The sequence below is a fragment of the Camellia sinensis genome, chromosome 5 (genome assembly GCF_055761805.1).
Source record: "Camellia sinensis isolate YWXY chromosome 5, ASM5576180v1, whole genome shotgun sequence".
Taxonomy (NCBI): domain Eukaryota; kingdom Viridiplantae; phylum Streptophyta; class Magnoliopsida; order Ericales; family Theaceae; genus Camellia; species Camellia sinensis.
In genome coordinates, this window is record NC_138965.1 from 163,432,069 (window position 1) to 163,458,935 (window position 26,867).

General features: G+C 35.4%; 2 protein-coding genes across 5 annotated transcripts in view; one reads left to right on the forward strand and one right to left on the reverse strand.

Moving 5' to 3' along the window:
* The first annotated feature begins 1,868 nt into the window (after positions 1-1,868).
* On the forward strand, positions 1,869-10,223 carry LOC114318702 (E3 ubiquitin-protein ligase At1g63170). Of its 2 annotated transcripts, XM_028265637.2 has the most exons (5): positions 1,869-2,217; positions 3,735-4,585; positions 8,390-8,515; positions 8,597-8,888; positions 9,775-10,223. In XM_028265637.2, exons 2-5 carry the CDS (start codon positions 3,906-3,908, stop codon positions 9,967-9,969), a joined length of 1,293 nt encoding a protein of 430 aa, XP_028121438.2. In that variant the 5' UTR covers positions 1,869-2,217; positions 3,735-3,905; the 3' UTR covers positions 9,970-10,223. The 2 variants fall into 2 exon arrangements, with proteins under 2 accessions (XP_028121438.2, XP_028121437.2); XM_028265636.2 differs by having other exon boundaries at positions 8,390-8,888.
* Positions 10,224-11,179: 956 nt separating this feature from the next.
* The window catches only part of GRV2 (DNAJ heat shock N-terminal domain-containing protein), a 36,518-nt gene continuing 20,830 nt past the window's right edge, over positions 11,180-26,867 (reverse strand). The window contains exons 10-23 of one of the 3 annotated variants that reach the window (XM_082870318.1): positions 25,835-26,227; positions 25,234-25,728; positions 23,381-23,604; positions 22,931-23,275; positions 19,389-19,683; positions 17,992-18,465; positions 17,530-17,875; positions 17,111-17,454; positions 16,568-17,032; positions 15,898-16,022; positions 15,235-15,358; positions 14,559-14,627; positions 11,372-11,576; positions 11,180-11,319 (exon numbers count right to left, since the gene is read on the reverse strand). In XM_082870318.1, the coding sequence (XP_082726444.1) occupies positions 11,318-11,319; positions 11,372-11,576; positions 14,559-14,627; positions 15,235-15,358; positions 15,898-16,022; positions 16,568-17,032; positions 17,111-17,454; positions 17,530-17,875; positions 17,992-18,465; positions 19,389-19,683; positions 22,931-23,275; positions 23,381-23,604; positions 25,234-25,728; positions 25,835-26,227 (3,906 nt within the window). In that variant the 3' untranslated portion in view covers positions 11,180-11,317. The other 2 variants (XM_082870319.1, XM_082870320.1) reach the window with 2 other exon arrangements.

Genomic DNA, 26,867 nt, shown 5'->3' on the forward strand with positions numbered 1-26,867 from the left:
TTGGGTACCCCTTGGAGCCCATCCCAAGTATCCACTGCTAAGGTTTATAAGCCCAAACAATTCCTCAAGCCTTTCCAATGTGGGACAAACACATTTCACAAATGTGTAGTAAACCCACCAAAATATATTTCTACGAACCCAAAAATGCGCGTTGAATTCTCATTCATTCAGAAATGGTTTTGAGCAACCAAATACATAAATTTATTCACTACACGGCATTAAACATGAACCCAATTAGAAACGTTAAAAATAACGCTTGGGTTCCACCTTAATTAATGCTCAAAATTAGCAAAAAAATAAGGTTTTTTTTTACCAAAACTATTCCAAAGCCATTTTCCAACAGCTACAAGGGTAATAGGCCTAAGGATGGAGAGTTGTGAGAGTGGTGGTCATGAAAGTAAGTGGCTATGGAGTAAGGAGGCTTGCACAAGTGGTCACAAGAGGTAGGGCAAAGCTACGAGATGGTGGTCAAAGATAAATACAGACTTCATGCAACATGAAAATAATAAGTTAAAAATAAATGAAAATATGTTTAAAATTATAGAGTATATGGCAATAAAATAAAATGTTTGAAATGTTGTTAAAATTGTGTAATTAAATAAGATAAATAGATTCATGATTTGATAAATTAAATTATAGAACATCAAATAAATTCATATTTGATAAATTACATAATGGAGCATGAAACAGAAATACAAATCACATAATACATTGAAAGACGACGAATCAAACCGAAACCTATGTAGTACCACAGTCCCCTTAAAATAGATTAGCCGCTCCACCGTGGGTGCTGGAAGTACGTCGACTTCTGTCTCTCAGGATACGACGGTTTAGACCGATTAACGCAGAAGCACCTTCTGATAGCTTTGGCGAACAGACAATGGCAGCAATCTCTCAACACAGGAAAAAAATTATATGAACAAGCAAACTAACTGAATAATTGTAGAAGGCAAAAATTATGTACCTAAACCAAGGGAGATGGGTCTCTTTTTATACACCATGGGGAAGAGAGAAGGAGCCTTTAGCCATCAAAGCTGGCAACAAATGCAGGCCATTACTCCTGCAAAACTACTAGAGTAATGCACAAAACAATGAGAATTCAAAGTGTGTGTTACACACAATATACACGTGTGTATATACATATTTGTAACAGACGTGGTTCAAAAAGATTAGATTGGTGAACCACCAATCCGGCCCATCCCAAACTTAACCCAAGTCTCAAGATCCACGATCCACGATCTACCGATCACGGACCAGGCTTAGTCCGGTCCTAGCGGGCGACGCTCGTGTGACAATTTTGCCGTAACCAACTTAGACTATAGTCTTAGCCCAAACCCATTCTTAAAGCATTAATTCCATTCCTTCGAAAAATTTAGGTGGCCCAAAGGGCTCATGCCCTTATCAAAATCTTGAGATTTAAATACCCATCAAAGCTCTACAATCAATGTGAGATTAGTAATTATACACAATTCTCAATACCTGTTATACACAATTTTCAATACCTTATTCATGATTCAATTCTTAATGGTTTTTTATCATTTTTTTATGGTATAAAGATTTTGTTACAAAAAATCTAAACTCACTTAATCTCACATCAACCAATAGTTGAAACCTACTTTAATTTCACATTAAAATTACTATAAAATCATATTTTTTTTCCCAACATGAAATAGTTGCAATTAAAAAATTGAGTGTAATGTAACTCCCATGTCACTTACGTGATTCGATTTGATTTTCTGAATCAACTTTTAGAATATCTTTTTAAAAATCTAAAAACTAATTTGGTATAAAAAATCGGAAAAATAATTATTTAAAAATTAAAAAATATCTTTACGCGTTTATTTTTGTCAAATTAAAATTTACTTTTCAAGAAACAAAAAAATTCGAAAATAGATCCCCGAACAAAGAAATCCCAAAAACTTGCGGTCGGCTGTCATAAAAGCATGTAGCTGTAAAACTTTTTCTTTCCTTTTTCCCTAGTACTTTCTCGGCGACCGAACGGACCCCAAAACTATTTCCAGCCTAGTAAACGGTATAAACCTATACATATATATATATATATATATAACCTGTATATATATATGTATCACGCTCTTTCTCAATGTCCAAGACGAATCGATGAAAGCTGAGACGTCATTTTCTCGAGAAAAAATTGAAAGCAGAGAAAATATATAAGATTGAATTACACAAAACTTGTCATCGCCACGTAAATTACTGGTAAATTTTCTAACTTTAATATACAGTCTTCTGATTATTCAAATCATTTTTAATTTATCTGTAATTTGTCAATATTTTGATGGTATTTATTTAAATTTCATATGAATTTGTCGAATACAGTTATAATATTAGTTGAATCAATTGGCTTATTCGATACTGGTTTCAATTGGGCGTTCGAGTTCTTGATAACCATCATTTTCTAATTAGGGTTTTGGGTTGTTATGGGTTTAATTTATTCGTTAACTGGTCGTTTAATTTCTGTTCGGTAGCTGAGAAAGTTGCCCTGAAAAGAAAAACTAAATTGAAATTAAATGTATAAACTTTGATTATGAATTTAGCTCAGTCGGGTGGTGGGTTTTTTTATTTTTTTCGTGGGTTAAATCGTGGAAAACATGATTTTCAGAACTTTCCTTTTCTTGCCTTTTCTCAGATGCCAAACGGTGCATAAAATGAATGTTCCTTGTTGGTTGGTATTTTCATTGTTCTAAACTTGAGATTCATTCAAAATTAAGGCATTGCTTTATGAACTTTGTTATTCCCCTCTTTGTTTATAGTATTCTTTGCTTCATCTTTAAGCAATTTATGGTTAAATTTGTATTTATTAGGCTTTCCATCCATTTAGCTTGTTCTTACCTTAAGGAGTTAATGAATTATGTATGTTTAGTTGTGGACATTTTGTGATCTTAATTTGTGGCAGGCAATGAATTGAATTTTAGACTCTGTTTGGATGGAGTGATTTGGTGAAAAATAATAAGAAATGATGAGAAAGAGAACTCTTTTATCATGTTTGGTTTATAAGTTGAGTGAGAAATGATAAGAATGGATTAGAAATAGTGGGGAAAAAAATCCTCTTACTAGGTCTATTTCATTTCTCACCAAAAGTGTTTGTGAGATTTGGTGAGAAACAAGTTGATTGGTTGTAAAATATTTATAATACCAAGATTACCCCCCTTCAAATACGAAGGAAGAAAAAGAAATGTCCCTAATATCTCTCTCACAGGCTTTGTTTCCTCACTCATCCAAACATGACAGTGAGAAAACACAATTATGTATTCTTCTTTTTCTCCCCCTATGATCCAAACAGAGTGTTATTGTTAAGTTTTTCTTACATCAATAGCATTTAAGTGTTTAATAGCATCAATAGGTGTGTGTTGTTTTCTTGGTAAACGTGAGATTGAATAGAGATGTATTGCCATTTGGATTTTTTTTAAATGCTTTCTCTCAGTCACACAATTTTTTGTTTCGAATATCAAATTTCAAACCAAATTACATGGTTCGGGAGAAGGAACTTATGGTTAGCTGTATCTTTGATTTGGAAGTTGATATCTGAACTAAAATTGGTGTGTTAATTGAGAGAAAGTGGTGTGTGGAAATAGAAGCTCTCAAAACTAACATAATATTTATTCAATAGTAATTTAAATTTACCGTTGTTTTTGTAAGTCATCATTTTTTTGCATGTCTTTTTTTATTTTTTCATTGAAGAAACTAATGAGGATATCTTTTTTCTCTGTTACTAGGTTATCTAATTTCTCAAAAAGAACAAGGATAGTGAAATTCTTGAGATTTTGTGCTGCCTCTTGTTGTGTCATTCAGTACAACATATATATTGTTGTGTCTTTATGAAAAGGCAGGCCATCTTGATAGCTATAATCATATAATTTTTTCCTCTTCAATATTGGTGGAATAAAATGGCTGTTTCCACACAAGAAGCAAGTCAAGAGAACTCAACTGATAGGTACCCTTTGCTCAAGGAGCCGCATGAAAACAATGAAAATCAGGACCGTGTTATTGACATAGAAAGGGGTCGTGACACTTCCTCTTCAGGCTCATCTCATAATGGTTCTCCTCATGGCTCGAATATGCCCCATCATGAAAATACACCGTCAAGTGGTGTTCGTCTACCCATCACTCCATCACCTTCATCTTCGCCCCATGGTTCGAACTCTAGGAGCTCTTCAGTTTCAAGAAGAGGGGAAGGGTCTGGCCGTCGTCATTGGAGCCCATTTAATACCATCTTATGGTTTATCATTGAGCTAGTGTTCACTGTAGGCCAAATTATTGCAGCCATAGTTGTTTTATCTGTGTCAAGAAATGAGAATCCACGAACTCCATTGTTTGCCTGGATTGCGGGTTATGCAGGAGGGTGTGCTGCAAGCCTTCCTATCCTTTATTGGCGTTATGTTTACCGCAATCTGGGTGCTGAACAAGGTTCAACTCAATTGCGTCCAGATTCTTCCCAAGGCAACTCTACATCAGAACCAAATTCTTACACAACCGTCTCGTTAGCTCGGACCACGGAAGAGGAAGATGGTCAGAATACATCTTCAGAAACTTGGGACCAACAAACAATGGGAGCTCCAAATGCTAGGTAACACTTCTGCCTATACAATGCTCACAACATATCAGCATTCCAATTTTATAGTACATAACATGTTTATTTGTTTGCATGAGTAACTTGATGCTGTTTTGTTCTGTTCGTTGCCCTTAGCAAATCTTGCTTTTGTTTAAGAAATATTTTTTGTAAACACTAATTTGGTTATGTTTGTTCGTTGGTTGTTACAGTTCCTTATCAGTTTAATGAAAAACCATAATACTGGTTGGTAATGAGTGACATTGTTAGGTTCTCAGCTGTATCTTATACTTTCATATGCTTTTTCTTTCTGTGTAATATTAGATTCTTCCTTTAGCTTACGCCAAGAATCAACCTTAAGTCGTTATCTTTTTGCTTTAGTTATGGATGAGTTGACGAGAAATATTCAGGATAATATGCCATGGTATATACTTTTTACAGATGATATCATATTAGTGGATGAGACTAGAGGAGGAGTTAACACTAAGTTGAAGACTTGGAGAGAAGAACTTGAATATAAAGGATTTAGGATAAGTAAGAACTAAGACAGAATACATGGAGTGTAATTTTAGTATTAGTAACAGTAACAATGAAAACAGAGGAAAAGTGAAGATTGAGGACCAAATACTATCTAAGAATGAACATTTTCATTATTTAGGATCGATTATCACAACGGCTGGGGAGGTTGGAGCAGATGTAATCTATAGAATTAAGGCAGGGTGGTTTAAATGGAAGGATGCGTCTGGGATACTGTGCAATAAACGAGTACCCACTAGACTAAAAGGGAAGTTATATAGAATGGCTATTAGACTAGCGATGTTATATGGGACGGAATGTTAGGCAACTAAGAAATAATATGTAAATAAGATGAGTGTTGCTGAGATGAGGATGCTAAGGTGAATGTATGGCAAAACTAGAAAAGACAGAATTAGGAATGAGTATATTCGTGAATGGGTAGGAATAGTGTCGATAGAAGATAAGTTAAGGGAGAATAAATTGAGATGGTTTGGTTATATACAATGGAGACCAACAGAGGCAATAGTGAAGAGATGCGATACAGTGATGGTAGATGGAAGTGTTAGGAGAAGGGTAAACCTAGATTGATGTGGGCTAATGTAGTAAATAGAGATATGAATCTTCTTAATTTAATTAACGATATGGCCTTGGATAGAGTTGAATGGAGAAGAAGAATTCATGTAGCCGATCTCATTTGATGGGATTTAAGGCTTGGTTTGGTTTATACCTCTCTGAGGTTTTGAGAAAATACAATTATTCTCACAAATTTGGCATAATTACATTGGGGCTCCCATAAGATTCTAATTGACATAACACTTAGACCATTTTCATTAATAATTCATTAGTTAGATATATAGAAAAATGATGTTATCATTTCTCTTACACTGAAATGTATATTTTACTCTTTTTTTTTTTTTTTTTTTTTTTTTTTTGGCGTCTTCGCATCATCTACGCTAATTTTGGTATGTTTATTCTTACTAAACTAAAAGGGAAGTTAGTGTAATTATGCCAAAATTGTAGGGTTTCTTGTAGTTTTTTCAAACCTGAGGGGAGTTAATTTAACCTACTTCTTTTTATTTATTTATTTATTTATTTTGAGTGCGTATGTGAGCACGAAACAACATAACAAAATATAACTCAGGTTTAAAAATCTCATTTGGACCATAGATAGGAATACTAACCTTAACCTCTTAGAAGTTCAAATTTTCACATATAAAGACACAAGAAACTAGTCTTATTAAAAGCGAGCCTAGGCGCAAGTCCCAGCCATGCGAACCACCTGTGCCTTGCAATGGTCAAGGTGAGGTGACTTCAATAGGGCATGATCAAGGTTTTAAAAAGTGGCCGCAACCGTTACGTAAAGCCGTTACGTAACGGTTGTGGTGGTTACCGCCACCCGTTACGGCCGCTTTTGCAGTGTGATTGAGATTCACGGGTATGTTAGCTATAGCGGTCATAACGGTGCCGTAACGGCCTAGTACGCACCGTTACGTAACGGTTCCGAACTGTTTCTTTCGAAAAAAGACAAAAAAAAAAGAGTTGAAAATGGGGGAAGAGGGATAGAGAGAAGAGGGAAGATAAAGAGAGAAGATGGAGGAGCAAGAGATAGAGAGAGAAGAGGGAAGATGAAGAACATGTTATTGATTTGTTGAAACTGTAAGACCTATGCTATTCTATTCAGTTTCTATCACTTAACCATTTTGTTTGTGTGTATTTATCTATATATTGTTTGATAATAATAATAATAATAATAATGATAAGTGTGGTCATTATCTATTTGGCTTGATTAAAATATGTATATATATATATATATTTAGGCTCTTACTTTTGTCATTATTTATCTTATATATAATAGCTACTAATTGATTTTTTGTATAATATAAAGTTATTAATTATTAAAATAAAATGTCAAAAACTCAATTTATAGTGATTTAAAAATATGAAATATATTGGATCATATTTAAAAATTTATAAAAATTGATCAATATTTATTTTAAATCCAATAAATATGATCATTGAAAAAAAATATGCGTATTGGTAAGTTTTTTTCAAATTGTGCAAAAAATAAAAAAATTCACGAATCCAGTTACTGCAACAGTTACGTTACGACCTTTACACCCCGCAACCGCGCCACCACCACTGTTACGGCCACCGCAACCGCTTTTCAGAACCTTGGGCGTGATTAAAGCACGCAACTCGAACAAGGCACAATTAAGCCCAAGATGCAGGCCTTGAGGCCTTTTTTTTTTTTTTTGATTGATTTTATTCGAATTGGACCACTGAATTTACATGGGTCAGCTACAGCAGATCATATCCTTCAAATATACATGCTAACATTGTCGATTTTGCCCAAATCAACAAACGACAAAAGAAAACCTTGGACTAATCCAAATCTTTGAATAAGTCGAACTCGTTAGTCGTCATCTAGTCCAGGAGCTTCAAATGTGCAGGTATGTTCTTCTTCTCTTCATTTCTTGGTCTTTTCTTCCCCTTCTCTTCGTCTGTTCTGTTCTTCCCTTTCTTCTTCTTCGCTTCTTCTCATCTTATCTTCTTATCTTCTTCTTCTCTTCGTCTCTTCTTCCCCTTCTTCTTTTCCGTTTATTTTCTGCTTATACCCAGGCAGGTTCAGAGGAGACAGAAGAGGAAGAGTTAGAAGGATACAAATCCAATGATGAAGAAGAAGATTATGAGTTGCGTGTTGTTGGTATTGAGGATGATGATTGTTCGATCCTCATTGAATAAGTGGAAGCAAAGACTTGATGTTTTGTTGGTTTAATTTGTTGATGTTTTGAAATGCATGCTTGAACTTGAAATATTGATGTTAGTTGAAATTTAGATCATGGCTATTTGTGTTTTATGTTGAACTTTGAAATATTACTCATTTGTCTATCGATGTTAGTTGAAATTTAAAATAGCGATATTTGTTGGTATTTATTTTTTAAAATGTTCAATGTTTCATTTTGTTTATGTTATACTAGTTTGTTATTTGCTTATATGCCTTATATTAAATTATGTTATTTCAACTTGCCATGGTGTGCCTTACTTCGATGAAGAGGCCCTAGGAGACCTTGGCGCCTCAGTGCGCCTGTCACTTTTAATAACACTGCAGGAAACACAAACCAACCCCTGCTCCTCCAAAAATCCATACATTGCTATGAGCTCATGTATCATAGCAATTTTTGTTCTTACATAGGCTTTAAACTGTTGGTATGGTAAGCCTTTTAAGCGTGTTTTGCTTAAGTTTTATCATAATTTGTCATTTTAACTGTATTGTTTATATTCAATGAAGTGATTTCTTCTGAGCAGGCTCAGTGCGCTGATGCTCCGCTTCAAGATGTCTTTGGATTGCTTCTTTGCAGTGTGGTTTGTTGTCGGCAATGTATGGATTTTTGGAGGACATTCATCTTCTTCTGATGCTCCCAATTTGTACTGGTACCTATTGATGACCTGCAAAATCTCTCTTTCATTCTCATCCTATTTGAATATCTGGCATTTTCACTGTTTTCTTTGCAGGTTATGTATAGTATTTCTTATGTTTAGCTTCATCGGGTATGCAATGCCCTTCATTTTATGCTCCATGATTTGCTGCTGCTTGCCTTGTATTATTTCATTTCTTGGTGTCCGTGACGATATGAATCGAATGAGAGGGGCTACTGAGGAAACTATTAATGCTCTGCCAACGCACAAATTCAAGTCAAAGGAAAAAGGAAGCCGCAACAGCAGAGACAGCAATTCGGGAGCTGATGACGGTGGATTTGTGGCAGCAGGAACAGAAACCGAGCGCGTTATCTCAGGGGAAGATGCTGTAAGTTCTCGAGTTCTTATTCATTAGGGTTTATGTTCTTTGATAGTTTGGGAACTGTAACATGAAATGGAATTAGCACTACCTTATTTTATAAATTTCCCTAATTTGCTTTTGATCAAAACTTAGATTTCTGTTCTCATTTTATGCATAGCCTATGTATCAAGTAAGGTGCATACTATATTGTATTGGTATATGTGGGAACTGAATATCGGGCAAATTAGTTTTGGCCCACCTATGAAGCACTAACATTTCAAAATTGGTATTGTAGCTATGTCAGGCACGTATGGGACATAGACATGGTTGGGACTTACAGGGACATGTGACCGACATGCCACGTGGCGTGCCCATTTTTTTAATAATAATTTTTTTCATTGGACACTTGCAGGAACACTGTGGGACACTATGGGGTTTTATTTTAATTCTTCAAAACTAAATTCGGGGTTGTATTATAATATTGGGTTGAATTTCAATTCATATTGAACCATTTATAACACCACAAATCTAATCACAGTTGCGAAGTTGAGAGACTGACTTCTATCAATTCTTGAAGTGCTAACACAACCTAGATTTAGTATCTGGATGATATGAATTTAGGCCAAGTTTGGCATACTTAAAAAAAGACAAAAAGTTAAAAAGTCACTATTCTATTTAAGCCACATCATCTTATTTAAGTCACATCACCTCTCTAACACATCACTTCAAACTCAACCCAAACACAACCCATGTTTCATAAAAAGTCAAAAAGTGCACTTATTTAGATCATTCCAAACAATCCTTAGTGTTTTTTTATATTAAATTACCCAGTTGCCATCTCTACCTCCATTATCGTCATTTCTTTTCCGGCTTGTCTTGTTTTGACCAATACCGAGTGCTTTAAAACTTTCAGGTGTGTTGCATTTGTTTGGCAAGATATGCAGATGATGATGAGTTGAGAGAATTGCCTTGCTCCCATTTCTTCCATACAGAGTGCATAGATAAATGGCTCAAGATCAATGCCACATGTCCACTCTGTAAATTTGAGATTGGTGACAGCAACGTGAATTCGCCGCCTGCAGCAGACTCGACAAGTCAGCAAGTGTGATGAAAGGATTTAAATTGCAGGGTATACTAATTTGATCAGTTTGTTGATTCAATTTTCTCTCTTTTGTTTTGGCCATTGAATCCTGGGTTGTGCAGTTGAGTCTGAACCATAAGTCTTTATCAAAGCTTGTATAGTAGAATTTTTGATTTCAGCGATTTAGATCAAATATTTCAAGATAGAAATCTGTAAATAGATGTTAAATACTGTTATTTGGAATGAAAGCATGTTATTTGGAATGAAAGCATGATTGAATAGAGATTGGTCTCTAATGGTCTCTTTCAGTTTAGTTAGGGCTCGAATGCCAGTTAATCCGTCATGAAAACTTCTTGCATTAATATGGTTTTCATTTAGATCAAATGTTTTTGTTTGGTTTAATTTTTGAAAATTATTTTTTTGTTTTTATTTTTTTTTTAGATCAGTTATCGGAAATAGTTCACATAAGAAGTTTTTCGAGGGCATCGTCCCCATTGACATTGTTGGTGTTTTTGTTTGGGTATTATTTATTTATTTTTGTTTTTTCAAGGGTAAAAAAAATACAAATGTCTATTTTTCTATATAAAAAATCAATTCATCATTTGCATATTTTGTGTGTTTATTTAATTTTTAAAAATTTTCTTCACAAATATTTTGAGGTTTAGAAATCAACTCAAATATTTTGAGGTTTAGAAATTCAAATTTTGATAATTTAAAATGAAACAAAATTTTGTTCAGACAAATATAACTTAAATATATAAATTCCAACATCCGATCAAATTTTATTTTTTTTACAAATTATTTATTCAAAAATATTAAAAATTAAAGAGCCTGAATCAATGAAATGGACTCGAGAGCCCAAGCTGGACCCTCCAGTAGGGAAGCCAAAACCTTTTGATTTTCTTATATTCATATGAAATAAAAAAAATTCTTCAAAATTTCACCTTAAAGAAAGAATAGGCGGCAAAAAAATGAAGTTAAAATAAGCTAAAACATTCACAAATTAGATTTAACTTAGGTAACAGCCCCATTCAGCAAAATAAGCTCTAATCAAAGAAATTTCCAATGGAAAAGGAGTTGCTGCTGAAATCAATTCACCAAAATCACCTCAACTATATATATATATATATATATGTAGGAAAACTGGGCAAATAGAAATGATTTACAAATGTTAGATCCACTTTACATCAAAAGACAGCACTAATCTCGCTTGGGACTTCTCTAAAAAAATCTCCCCATCTGCCCCAAGAGAGAGAGAGAGAGAGAATAAAACTGTACAGTGGGCTGTACAAATTACTAAAATGACTCACTGATCACTTTCATCATATCATCATGATGATATATCGTTCTTCATTCTTTCTACAATGAAAGCACATCCAAATTTTCCATTATACAATGGTTGTATATGTAGTTCCATTCTTTCTTGATTATGAAAGCCGATTGTGATTTCCATTAGAGTCAGATGTGACTGAGGAAGGAGGTTTCACCATGTTCGGTTGCGGTGGAGGAGCTGTAAGGGCATAAGTAAGCCTAGAAGAGGAACTCTCGATTAGACCAGCGACTCCAGCAGCTGATGACTGAGCATTTGAAGGAAGGAATAGGTCATGCTTTTGGTCTTTATATGCACTCCAAACCTGCAAAATCAGAAGTTGCCAAATGATTAACAAAACTGGTTTTAATAAAAAAAAAAGAAATGTGAATGCATTCCTTCTAATGCATACTTTCCTCACATTACTAGAGACAGATATGGCATACCGGATAAAGTGGTAACCTACGTTACACAGACTCGGGTGCGGGTATCGGGTACGGGTGTGTATCTAAGAGTCAGACCAAGGTTCTGAAAAGTGGTTGCGGTCGCCGTAACGGTGGCCGTGGCGCGGTTGCGGGGTATAAAGGCCGTAGCGTAACGGTTGCGGTAACCGGAACCGTGAATTTTTTTATTTTTCGCACAATTTGAAAAAAACTTCCCGATACGTACATTTTTTTTCCATGATCATATTTATTGAGTTTTAAAATAAATATTGATCAATTTTTATAAATTTTTAAGTTTGATTCAATATATTTCATATTTTTAAATCACTATAAACTGAGTTTTTTACATTTTATTTTAATAATTAATGACTTTATATTATACAAAAAACCAATCACTACCTATTATATATAAGATAAACAATAACAAAAGTAAGAGAATAAATAAAAGCCTAAATATATATATATATATATTAATCAAGCCAAATAGATAATGACCACACTTATTATTATTATTATTATTATTATTATTATTAATAAACAATATATAGATAGACACACACAAACAAAATGGTTGAGTGATAGCAACTGAATAGAATAACATAGGTCTTACAGCTTTAACAAATCAATAACATGTTCTTCATCTTCCCTCTTCTCTCTCTATCTCTTGTTCCTCCATCTTCCCTCTTCATCTTCCCTCTTCTCTCTCTATCTCTCTTCTCCCATTTTCAACTTTTTTTTTTTTTTGTATTTTTTTTTTCGAAAGAAGCAATTCGGAACCGTTATGTAACAGTGCGTAACAAGCTGTTACGGCCGTTACGGCACCGTTACGACCGCTATAGCAGCCGCTACGGCCAATACACCTGTGAATCTCAATCACACTGCAAAAGCGGCCGTAACAGGTGGCGGTAACTATCACAACCGTTACGTAACAGCGTTACGTAACGGTTACGCCCGCTTTTTAAAACCTTGGGTCAGACACTTTAAAATTAAAAATTAAGGATACGTGGATACGGATCCAAATTAGGAAACGGGTACGGAGATACGTTAAATAGTTATTTTTAAATATATTTATTATATGAAGATGAGTTTAAAAAGTTTAAGGAATAACAAATTTTATTAAAAAAATAACAAATAAATAATAAATAAAAATTATAAACATTATTTTAGACAAAAAATAAATTATATTATATATGATAAAATAAATTATTTTAATTTTAGACATAAAAGTTATATTATTTATGATATATTATATTATATAATATTTTTTTGAATAAATAATATTATATAATATGAATAATATTATATTAATATAATTTATATTATATATAATTCAAATTATATTAAAAAGAAAAGTCAGAGAGAGACTGATCAAAAAAGAAAAGAGAGAGAGAGAGTGACGAAAAGACTTCGCAGCTCAAGCGACGAAGAGAGTCCGAGATTGAGGTCAAAGGGGAAGACGACGGAGCACAGTACATCGACTTCACAGATCAAGCTTCGCAAATCGATCAACTTCACAGATCGATCGATGCTCTGCAACCGATTGAAGTCGAAAGCCAAGTTCTCTCCTTGCTCTCTTCTCTTTCAATTCTTCTGCCGTATCCGTTTCTAAGGAGCCGTATCCCGCACCTGTACCCGTGTCGTGTCGTGTCGACACGGGTACCTTTGAAATTCCAAAGAGTCTGTGTAACATAGGTGGTAACAACATAAAAACTTAATGCAGTCATCATTAAACGTGGTCACAATTCACAATGGACAACGGAGGTTGCGATGATGGCTACCTCTCTCTCTATCTCTCCCTCTCTGATTTTGGGATTGCATGGCAGATCTGATTTTGTTGTGGAGGGATGAGTCTGTGGGTTCCATGGAAGATTTGATTGCAGGGGGCGGGCTGGGTGATAGGGGTGGGGGGAGGGGTGCAGTAGGATGGGGAAAGTGTGGGTGGGAGGTGCTAGGATGGTTGTTGAGGATGGGTGGAGGCCATGGTGATATTTATGTCTATGGATGGTGGTGGTGTGAGAACATACAATCAAAGAAATATCTATAATCATACATGCCTAATATAGAAGATAATTTTCCTATAGAATATATGCTAATATATTCTCACAGGTGGTTGCTTGGCCACGGTGATGGCAGTGGAGGTTTGGGTGCATGAGGAGGATAAAACAATTCAGTAATTTTATTTTTAAGGATGAAGGGTAATAAGGTAATTTTCTCATTTGTCCAACACCAGGTGATGGTAATTTCCAAAACTAGTGGGCACAGTTGTATTTTAGGCAAAAACTCAATGGGGTCTTGGTAATTTGCCCAAAAAAATATTATGCCTCTCTAAGGTTAAAATAGGAATTAAAAAAAATTGGTTGCAGATATCATGAATTCTATTTATTTGACTTAAAAATTGACTAGCAAAAAGGCATTTGCAATAGTTTCTTCTAGAACTTGATGGCCTGGTTATAGTTTCTTCTAGAACTTGATGGTGTAAGAAGTATTTGTAATAAATCTCCTCAAGGGGGCTATAATAGATTGAAAACCTCAATGGCCTGGTTATAGTTTCTTCTAGAACTTGATGGTGTAAGAAGTATTTGTAATAAATCTCCTCAAGGGGGGCTATTTGTAATTTACCCATAAAACAAGATCACGTGAGAGTTTCTTTCATTTCTATTTTAAAGAAATTTGGATTGAGAACAAAGAATCTTGCTCTCACTGCAACCCCAAATCAATCCCTATTTGTGGTGATGCAATGAAAGTAATAACACGGGTGAACAATATAACATTCCCGAACACACTAGTACATAGCAGTAGTAACCATAAGCATGAATGAACAATTAGAAAGAAATGAAGAACATGCAATGAGAGTATGGACTTACATTGGATGCATTTAAAAGTTCACGCACTTTAGTACAATGGGCCCCCTCCGTTGCAAATGCATGCAAAACCTGCACATATTTAGAGTATGTAAGGTCACAAAAACCATGGAGTCAGGAAATTATTCACTCTCATGCTGTTGCTGTTCATCTACAGTAAAAAATAAAGGAAGCTAACAAGCCAATATCAACTAGATAGTATTCCTTTGCCTTACTACATGAATAGTTGGTTAAATAAATTTTAACAAAATTATGTTCAAAAAGACTTAAATCCAGCTTTTAAAAAAAGGAATTGTAAGGTAAAGGTGTCATTGCAAGACCAAAAACATCGATTAAATTCAGAAATTAAAACATCTTTACTAGAGTACATGGTGTTTCTCCTTACAATAATAATAATTCCCCATGATAGAAACTAAAACGGATGCATCTCACAGGAAGACCAATGAAGAGAAAATCATTTTAGTGAACTTCATCCTGTGTACATGGGCATGAAAACCCAACTTTACAAGCTCCAAGGTAAACCGAAATTCTGTAAAATTTTACACAAATCTTAAAAAATAAGAGAACAATCATTCATTAAATGGAATAAGAAGATTACATGCACCAGAAAACGGATGTCAGACATGTAAACAGTAAATACAGATGGCTTATTTATTTATTACAAAACAAATACACCAACCTCAATAGCAAGCACCCGCCCAATGGATGCTTCGGATTCATTCCACTTCATCTGAGAGCAAAGTCCATTTCTTCCCCCAGCCCTCCAATCAAGAAGGCCAAGAAGTACCTCAACAAGACCAACCCTGAAGATTCACCACAATTTGTTCCAAAAGAATTAAGTATTACAAAAAGTATACAACCATTTTCTTATAAGACAAGGAAATTTTTATTAATAACAATATCAGAAATTTTCTTCTCTAATCAAAGCAATCCCAGGAATCCAATCATAGATTATCATATTAGGGGCCAAATGAGCCTTATGTTCTTCCAGGTAAAAAAATTATTTTCCCTCCATTTCTTGTTCTAATCAAGTGTATTAAAATCAACAATAAACAACCAATTTGACCATTTATTATATTTTTTGTTAAAAGAACTATTTACTATTAATTAATATTTGGTAGGGACAGAATAAACGTAAGCACAGGCAGAGAGCAGATTATGCCTACGGGTCTGCATGTGATTGATATTTGTGTAGATGCAAATAAATGCTTTTACAGTCTGGGATTCATAAAGGCAAACACATTCTGATGGGAACATATAAAAAATAGAACAGTGAATAAACTAATGCTGATAAATATTTATACATATATAAAGTTGCTAATGAATTTTGTGTGCTACTCACTTAAGTCCTTGTGCAACAAGTGCATCCCTAGCTCGATTTCCAGCAACCACAACACGCTTTAGTGTCTCCAGAGCTAGTATGCTTCCACCTTGCCATCCAATAGCTTTCATTAGAAGCGGAACAACCTGAAAGCAAGAGCAACAGGAGTGAATGAATGGATGGAAAAATACATACACATTCACAGCTCTCCACATAACTGACAATGTGTTTTTACTGAGAACATTCTTCCATGAACGTAAAAACCCAGCATCGGCACCCAAAAAAGACAACACAAAACGGAAAGGAAAAAGAAGAGAAAAAAGAAGAAAAAGAAGGGAAGCCTGTTGGTCACACTGAAGCAACCAAAATGATTATACATACATAATCAAAGCATCAGAGAAGAACTTAATGCAATCTACAAGGCACAGAAATCTTCTAATGGTACCAAAACAAACTAATGAAATCTATTACAGGGGAACATAACATAAACGATGTCCACAGTATGCATTGAAAAAAATACTCAACAAAGAAATGAAAAGAACAAATTTTGCATGCATGTTAAAATAGCATCTTTAAGCACACATTTCAACATAGCAGCACATGGCAATCACCAGTTTCACATACCAAAAAAGACAATAAAATTCATAATCAAAAACCAATTTAAGGAGAAACAGAACAAATACACACATACCTGAGGTGTTCCTACACTGGTCGCCGCCATAGCTTCAGCACAAGTAGTACTTGCTGCAAGTTGATGCAGAACTCGTAAACAACTGAGGCGCACACGTTCTTGTGGAGTTGGTGAACTTGGCTGCATCGAACTGTCCTCGGTTTCATATGTTCCATCAGCATAGCTGCCATTTTTCATCTCCCCAGATGCCATTGTTTCTCGTCTTCCTTCATAGGCCACTGCAGACACGAGTTTTGGCACATATCCAAGATACCCAACATGATCTGCGAGTGCAGGGTGTACTCGCAGTAACGACACCAATGCAGCTGACAGAAGCAGAGGAAGCTCAGGATCAACAGCTTGGTCATAATGCGTGGCAGCAATGGACGATAGATATTGATCTAATAGTCCTTCCAAAAATCTCTTTGGGTTTCTAAGAGGAAATTTAGGATCTTTCAAAAATAGCCTGACATAGATTCCACCGACCTACATCACCACAAAATTTTGATTAGCAATGAGCATGAACACATTTTTTTTATGAAGCAGATGCAGAAGTAATGATACCTGTGGTTCATCTCTCATTTCTTGTTGACCAGATGCTTGCTCAGGTACATCCCAATCAACAACACGACCTTTCATCTGTTCACGATATAGATCTGATGCCATGGTTGCAATTTGTGCAGACAAAGAAGCTGCCATTGCCGGAGTCCATACAAGCTCTGGAGTCTCTGTTGTTTGTTCAAGTGCAGACACAACAGCTTCACCAGGTCCATCCCTAATAACAGATACTAGGCCGTCAGGCAGAAACCTTGCAAGTGTTATGGCCACTCTGGGCCCATGCATTGGCTGCCCAACAAGCTTGCCCAACAAAGAGGCAGCTGCTGCTCTTTGCTGTAGGGGAATTTCCTCTGCAAAAAGTCATTCCATTTTTCAATAACTTTTTGAAAAGTTACTGTTAATAGAAAGAAAAACAAATAGTTTACCTTGCAAAGGAAGGAGAAGTTCAAGAATGTACACCACTCCACCATGCTTGGCAGCTGCCCAAGCTAGTTCTGGAGTGCTTGCCAAGGCATAAAGAACATGAAGCACCCCTTCACGACAATTAGGTGAAGAGTGAAGCATTTGTAACAAAAGCAGAAGACTAGATCCATCTGCAACCATAGCCTCCAAACAAGGAGCATGTGCCGTCAAGAGCGAAAATACAATCAAAGTAAGTTGAGGAATGTTGCTTTTAGATGCAACAGGAACAGAAAAACATTCAAACAGTGGTAACAGCTTTTCTTTAGTAGAAAATACAGATGCCAACTTTGGGTCGCTCGTCAGTAAGTTCTGCAATAATACCACAAAGATACCTGAGTAAATAGATCAATTGTGTATTGCAGAAAGAAAAATGAAAGAAAGAGAAGGTCACTTAATAGCTCAATATAAGCCAATCAGCCGTGCACCTGAAGAGAAGTTAATCCAAATTGAAGTTTCTTAACAAGTTCTAATTCCTCATTGCTCATCACTTTTCCATCAGAGACTGCTGAAGAATCATCAGCAACATGCTGTCCATTCATTGATCCATTGGCAGAATTGGTTTGAACCTCAGTTGTCTCTGGGGATGATTCAGCCTTAGTTGTCTCTGGGGATGATTCAATCACCTGACCACCTGAATCTGTAGAATGCTGATTGTGCACTAGACATGATATAAAATCAACAAGTGCAAAACAGAAGGCTTCTGGTTCACTAATCTCAAAATCTGGTTGATCATTATAGACCCTCAAGTACACATTGCCAACAAATAGTTCTTTCGATAGTGCTTCGTAAACAAAGACATGTGAATCGTTCAGGTCATATGAACCATCTGGACCTTGGCTTGCACGCTGCTGGTCCACAAATTTTAATAATTCTGCTCGTGTTGAAGAGTTCCAAATAATCTGCAACCAGAAGAGATTGATAAATTCATATAATTAAAAAATTGAATGAAGGTCACCACCTCACCTCTAAAAAAGATAAGGATGCAATACGTGCTATACCATAGAATAGCTACACACGCAATTGAACAGGTATCATTATTTTGGAGCCATCAATTTTCTATTGGCATCATATTTAAGCTTTTAAACACCCCAGTATTCAAGATCATCTCATCCAAACTGTGATTATCACCCTAGGGAATCATAGAGTGCCTCTAAGCCTTAACCAGATCACAACAAACAATGGAGATGAATTGTTAAATGAAACTATTTTTACAGTTTATCCACAACACAACTTTTGGCCCTTGGATGTGTTTCACAAAACAATCAGTAATATCACAAGGTTAAAACTATACTTCCCAAAAAGAACAAAAGTTATCCATAAGACAATGAACAAGTAGACTGAGTGCAGATAAAATTTAACACAACACTAAGCTTATCTCTCAAATAACTAATTCAACAATTCAACACCTGACATTCTAGGCTAACTTTCCTAATGCAAAAAATGTGATAGCACTCGCTGCAAGAACCGTTTTTACACCACCAAGAAGAGAAGTACTCTCAAAATCCAGTAAACTAAGCAAGCAAAAATGACAAGAAAAAAAAGGAAAGACCTCAGAACAGTATCTCAATCAGACAACATGGGCTGTATATGATAGTCGGTGGCTCCTAAACATTATTCACTAAACTATTGCTTAGAAAGTAGTCCATCTTATCCCGTACAGCCAGTTTGAACTCTAACCTTCTATACGAGGGAGCCACATCCCTTAAGAGCTGGGGGCAGACTACTCTTGTCTTGCAACTGGTCATACATACATCATAGCATCCCTTACCATGTAAAGGAGCATGCAGGCAGATGAAGGGAAAAACAAAAACGCAGCACTTACCTCTGGTGACTCCAAGTTGGCGTTTAATCTAGACAATAGTTCTTTTGGTAATGGATCTTTTAGCATACTGGAAAGTTTAGGAGTCAGCAAAGCTCTGAGGGCATCAACTGCAGCCCGATTATATGGTGTTGAACTATCATTTGTACCCAAACCACTAAGCCTTGACAAAGCCTGAGACGCCAGTATAGCATGAAAATTCTTCGCGACTTGAACACTAGCACCAACACCATGTGCCTCTGTCACGTCAGAGTCCTCCGCAGTTGAATCATATTGGAGCAACAACGGCAAAAGGAACCTAAAAATTACCAAATTTAATATCAGAAACTTAGTTTGTATAATAATGCAGGATTAAAAGAGATTCCATGTATCATAACTGCCATTTGGATAGTTGTGCTTAATAACCACAATTCATATATCAAACAAACAACCAGAACAAAGACAATGAATAATATTAGGATAGCAAAGAAATATCATAGCAATGGGGTAGCAGGAGTGTCGAAACCAACTCAATTCAAGCCCCAAAAGAAACCTTGATAAGATCATGGATAGTTCTAGCATGTGGACAGTAAATAAGAAGACAGCATACTACATATCCAAAATTTAGCATGCTTGGAGTGTGCTCATATAAACAACATAGTTGGCATGAGATTGGATAGTTCTAATTGAAAGTGATTTGCTTCAACTTGTACACAGATAATGAAGTTTAGTATAATGCAAATGCACATTAGCTATCTAATTACTTTCAGAAACTAGGACTAAAATTGATTATGCAAACTTGGAACTATGTCCATCACACATTTGTGCTATACATGTGCTGGGAGATTCTATTTGCACACCACACTTTGTCTCAGTACACACTATTTGTGCCGTTCGGACATCAACTTTCGAACAAAATACAAATGTTCGGATATCAACTATTGAACGGGAACGGGATTTTTGTTAGAACGATTAATTTTAATTTGAAAGTAGATATCCGAACATTTGTATTTTGTTCGAAAGTTGATATCCGAATGACACAAATGGTGTGTACCGAGACAAAGTGTGGTGTGAAAATAGAATCTCCCACATGTGCTATTGCTCGTTCGTTTGTTCTTCTAAAAAGAAATTATATAAGATTTCTATCCTAACTATAAATAAGATATATGTTCATAGTTCTCTAAGTTCAGCATTACAGCTAAGGAGAGAATTAGAAGCAATTTTCTGAAACAAAAAATATTGTCTTGGCAGTTCAAATGCAGATAATCAGAGGGTAGTGGCACTTCAATTTTTGTTTTTTTTTTTTCATAATCGATAACTCAGCCTGGGCATGTAAACTTGGGATTCAGAGGCCACCTCTTAAGCCAAGGAACTGGGCAAACTGAGGGGGAGTCAAACTTCAGACTCCCTGGATAGGAACCTGGACAACTTGACATAGCTCAGAAGTAAGAGCTTGAAGGGAACACAATTCTACTGCTCATGGACAGTTAACATTGTTCTATTCTAGTTTTAAGTATTTAGCACTTAGTTGCTAAATCAAAGGCAATTAGTGAAAGAGTTGAGGTTGTTGTGAGCTTGGTAAGTCAGAGTTTGGGCATGAGGTATGGGCTGTTTGAGAGCATGAACATTTACCTACAAACACCAACCTGTCTAGTTTTTAAGGAAAGAAACAAAGAATTGCTTAGGGAGTGTTTAATATTGTCTTTGTTTTCTTTTCTCGAAAAATTGAACAAAAGAAAGGAGAACTGAAATGAAGAACTTGTTTGGCAAACTGCTTTGCAAAAGCCTTCTGAAAACACTCCTTTTTTATGACAATTTTATATTGCTTTTTGAATTTCAAAAACCATTCAGTATGTTTGGTTTTAGTTTTCTGAATTCAGTTTTCTGAAAATTGGATTTTTTGTTTTCCGTATTTGTGAATATTTTTAAAATTTTAAGTAATTTTTTTACTTTTTTAGATGCACCTTACTTAAATGTATCTAAATAGTAAAATATTTGTGAAAAAATATTTTAAAAATTAATAAATACACAAAAATACGAAAAATGTACTGAATTTTCTTTTTTCTTTTTTCTTTTTTTTGTGTTTTTTGGTATTTAGTGTATTTTTTAAAGATTTTTTTCACAAATATTATACTTTTTTAAGTGTATTTATGTTAGGTGTGTCTAAAATATTTTTTTTTAAAAAAAAATTGTTTAAAATATTAAAAAAATTCATTAAAAACATTAAAATACAGAAAATAAAAAAGTAGAATTTTCTAAAAATTGTTTTCTAAAAACCAGAACCAAACAAGCTGATTTTTGCCACAAAATGAAAACTATATGAAAAAGACGGGTGTTTTTGAACTTCCAATTGTATACGTTTTTCAAAAACACAAACAGAAAAAATGAAAATTTTGAAAACGTTACCAAACACCTCAGACCCTGGAGGTTAAAAAAACAGTAGACATAAATCTTAATAGCTTCTCAAGAATATGACTTCCAAATAGGAAACTTTCATACTTTGACCACTAAGAACATTTTAGAGAAGCAGGAGAACACTTGTAAAGATTGCTTAACACAACTTAACCCAAAATAAGATCCATGGATCTGCAGGATAGCCTGCATCTGTCATTAAATTTCCAAACTAACTACGGTCATAAAACAATTAAACAAAAATGGAAGTATACACAAAGTAAACTAACTCGCGTGAACATTTGAAAAAAAAGAAAAGAAAAAGACTCAAGTTCAGTCCTAAGCTTGATAATGTGATACCCCAAGCAAATTATAATGAGATTAGAATCTGCCCCTCTTCTTTTTGTCCTACTCTGCATCATTAATGCTTAAAGCTGCACAGTGCACTACTGTATGACATTGTTAAAGAGGATGATTAAAGTTTATAGAAAGAAAAGTTGCTGGTCATAAAATACTTGACAAACATGAAAGGATATGCCATCTTTTCATAGCAATATAAGTTTGTCTAAAATATTTTACTACACAGCTTAAGCATGAAAGGGAATGCCATCTTTTCATAGCAAGATAAGTTTGTCTAAAATATTTTACTATGCAGCTTTGTAGTTACTAAGAAAATGAAAAACATTGCTCTACGAAACAATTTGAGAGCACTAGGACAGAGAGTTTTCAATCATGGAACCAATTGTTCAGAAAGCTGCCACGATTATTCCCCAGACGCCTATTTGACCTCCATTGTCCATAAATTGAAGTGTTCTCCTCAAGTGCTGTTAATGGTGCCCACTTTCACTATTCTAATTAGAATCACCAAAGGGAACATTAGGACCAGATTCCACTTAGGAAGCACTAGCCGCCATGATGTCAATGGACGAGCCAAAAAGCAGCTACAAAAAAAAGATAGAAAGGTGTAGAGGAACAAACTATGACACGATGATCGTTTGGGAAGAAAAACAAAAACTGCAGAGTCGTAGTGTTGAGCAAGATAAAGGTGTTAACAGGAGGGAGAAAACAGGTTGGACTGGCAGCAGAACAATCAATTTGTTAAACCTACAGCATTAGCATAAAGGCACTATAGATGATACAGCTGAAAAACAGAGCAATGAAATGAACCAACTTACCATAACACACCAGCCTTTAGTAAGGCTGTTTGTAAGTCAGAGGAGACAGAAACACGCGCAATAGTCTCAAGGGCAGCATCAACAGCAGCAGGTGCAAGCTCAAGTTCAGTGCAGTGAACAATGTCCTGAACTAGTCCAGAAAATTCAAGTATCTCAGCTCTGGCACTTTCAAACTGACTTAAGACAGAAAATGTCCGCATCACATTTGTAACGATAATGGCAGACGGTTCACTTGCAGGGGTTGTTGGCTGAACAACACACATGCAACGGGAGAGGAGAGTAGCAAGAAGCTGTATTCCACCATCTCTCACAAGCTCTTCACCATTAAGTGAAGAAGATGCACACCTAAAACATGGGAGTAAAAAGACTTCAAATTTATCAGTCAAAATAGAAATAAAAAAAAAACCAAAATATCTAACAAGAAAAATCAATGATAGCAAGAAGACTGACGTCAGCCAAATGAGCTCTGAGGCTGCAACAAGGAGAGGTGCTCTATCAGAAGCAAGAAAATTGTTGTCATCCTTGTCCACGGTGACTGCATTCAACAGCATGGGATATCCAGCGTATTTAAATGGCTCCAATACATACCCATATCGTCTGTACAAAATGCATTGCCCCTTCAATAGTAGCAGCAACCTCCATGGTTGGGGACCTTGCAACCCTTGCATGGTAGCCTAATAAATAATCATTTCCGAAATGGTAAGAGAACGTTGATTGTCAAACATTAAGACTTTAAAGCCATAAATATCATATCTACAAGCCTACAAGATTTAAAAAGTCGTGCCATATCTTCAAACAATAAATAGACTTGGTTCAACAACAATGCACAAGGAAAATATAATTACCTTAAGTAAATTTGCCAGTATTCATTCTTGTGGTGTTTTTTGTATAAATTATATGTATGAATAGAGTTTTCCCAATACAATTAGCCTTAATTGTCAAGGTTGATGTAAAATTTGTCAGTATTCATAGAACTTGCTTTGTTCTTGGAAAAACAAGGTAGCGGACAAAATAAAACCCACATGCAGCCTACTCATCATTTAATGGGCAATTCTCTAAAATACTGTCGTTTAGTTTTGAGATTGTGAGTTTTGAGTGTAAGCTACCACTTATGTATTGGTACAGGGGGAAAATTTGTTAGAAATATCTTTCTTAAAAAATTTCAGTCCAAAAGTATCAAGAAAAAAATATGTAGCTGTCATCCTAACCAACCATTCTGTCCAAAAGGCCATATTTTGAATTCCAGATAAGTTGGATATGCTTCACTGTTCTAGGTAACATGATATCAATCAAAGTCAGAAATCTACCATACTTCAAAAACATCCTAATTTATGGATTTGACAAACCAATTTTAAGAGATGAACAGCTAGAAAAATTAGCAAGATGGGCCTAAATGCATGATTTCATACCTTTATCTGAACACTATTAAGCTTTTATTTTGTTTAAGGAGATTGAAAAATACTAAGGCCTCGTTTGGGAACAAGCTATTTTAGTAACTTTTTGACTTTTTACGAAAAGATGTATAGAAAAGTAGAGAGTGATGTGAGAATAGTAGACCTCATCTGTCAGTCAAAGACAGTTTGTGTATTATTGATACCAGTCAAATGGCCCCTGATGCTGCAATACATATGCAACATGCCATGAAAGGGGTCTACACAGTATGCACACATTCTTAGATCCACCAGATTAAATTTTTCCAGAGGAGAATCAAAGGTGGGCAAGGGTAACACATTTTGGATAAATAAATACCTATGTGATGTCTTCAAACTGCAAATTGTTTTTCTTTTTAGTGGCATTTCGTGGTACTTCCCAAATGAGAATAGTAAAAAAGAAAAAAGAGGGTCTACTACAAGTTTTTTGTCTGGATTTTATTTTGGGCTCCAAAAAAAAAAAAAAAAAAAAAACAACAACAAAAAATTTATAAAAACAAAATGTAATCCACTCAGTACATATGAGGTCATTACGCACGCACGCACACAAAAAGAAAAAAAAAAAAAAAAATTGGTCAATAGATGATTGAGACTTCCACAGATTAAGTCTCAACATACTTTAAAATAACCAACCAAACATCCATAAATTGAGGTATCTATTACTAAATACAACTCAAACATTGACACAAAGCCCAGACATTCGAACACTTAAATCAATTCTTGCCATTGTTAACCAAAACCAAATCTTGGTAAAACAGGCATTGTCATCAGTTTGTAAAAAGTTTCAAGATGAAAAAATTCAAGGTTATTGGAGGTTTTTCCACAATACCAAACAAGAAGTTTTTAATAGTAGAACCAGAAGCCAATGTATACCTGCAGACGTTCATAAGCTTTCTGCACAGCAAGAAACTTCTCCCTCCCTTCAGGATTTTTGTCTGGATGATATTTCATCGCAAGTTTTCTGTATTGTCGCTTTAGTTTTTCTTCATCAATGTTCTCAATTTGTTTGGATATGTTAGGAATCTCCTCAGCCATCTCTACAGAATGTTTGCTGCTGGCATCATCTCTAGATACATCATCCAAGGATATTTCTAGAATTTTGCAAGCTTCTTCTTCAGAAAGATCCATAGGTCTCCGTGTCAACTCCTCACGCCACATTACCAGCAATGACTGTAGGAACTCAACATGTTCAACAATTGGCCAATTTGGAAATCGAATCTCATCACATAAGTTTCGCAGGTAATAACGGTGACACCACATTTCATCCCTTAACTCAGGATAAGTCACTGGTGGCATAGGAGCATAATCATATAAAGAATGGCAATGTTGGGATAGTTTCTGGGGAAAGTCACCCAGATGCTGCAAAACCTAAAAGAAAGAAATAAAAAGTAAAAGGGTTAAATTATATTTTCTTTAGATAAGAATGCAAATGAACCAAACTAGTCATACACCTTACTCTTAAGGTTTGAATTACCTGGCGGATCAGATTCTCAGCCCTCATTTTGTGAGTCCATATGATTTCTGGAGTGTCAGAATCAGAAACCATTGCTGCCGCAAATGCACCTGGACCACTTCGTTCCAATACATACAGCAAGGACTCAGGGAGAAGCCCACCCAACACACTACGTTTTGCCAATGGCAATGAAGAGGAAACTGCAGCTTCTTCACCACCATGAAACGCTTGATGGACATGAGTCACAGAAAAGAGTTGGCCAATTGAGAGGAGATTAGAACCAGGGTATGCTAGAGCAAAATAAAATGCGCCTGTACTGTATAACTTTATCATTGCCTTGGGATTTCTGGTGACAACAGCCTTCAGCAAAGCAGCAGCACCCTCTACAACACTTGGCTCCCCAGTAAGCATAGCCTACATTCCAAAACAATGAAAAAATAGAATATAAATAGTGGTATTTTTCCATCCATTTTTGACAGTTTTAAGAATCAAGACCCATACACTTGTGACATGTAGACATATAGGTCTGTGTGTTTCAAATAGAATGGTTTGGGCATAAGGCTTCAATTTGTGACAAATTTCCCTACAATATATAGAAGCCAGCTTATGGTTGTGCCCAGGTACACAAGGGTTCCTCCATAGAGCTTTCCCAATGTTGTGACACATATTGACTCCCTTGCTGTATGGTAATTTCACACAATTTGACAAGTCCTTCCCAGAGAATAGAAAAAGCATAGCTTATCCAACTAAAAGCTTCATAGCAACTTGGATAGTCACTAGAGTATAACATGTAGTTCTTAGCAAGCCAAACAATTTTAAGTAACAGTTGGTACCTTATCCAGGAAACCCACAAGGGTTATCCCTCTGATATCTATCAACAAATTATCAGCTTTAATAAATCATTCCTCATATAGTGCATCTTGATGCCGTCTATCATATTTTGAGGTACCTTAAGTCAACTCTAGGGAAGGGAATACTTTTCTCCATTCATGGTAATTTGATATTGGAAGCATTGATTGATGTAGACTGGGTTGGCTCAGTTGATGACGGAAGG

Bases quoted from the DNA above. Each gene is read 5' to 3' on its own strand.
- LOC114318702 (XM_028265636.2), top strand. From the start codon at position 3,906: ATGGCTGTTTCCACACAAGAAGCAAGTCAAGAGAACTCAACTGATAGG. The intron at 4,586-8,389 runs GTAACACTTCTG...TCTTCTGAGCAG, and splicing joins ATGGGAGCTCCAAATGCTAG to GCTCAGTGCGCTGATGCTCC. The intron at 8,889-9,774 runs GTAAGTTCTCGA...TAAAACTTTCAG, and splicing joins TTATCTCAGGGGAAGATGCT to GTGTGTTGCATTTGTTTGGC.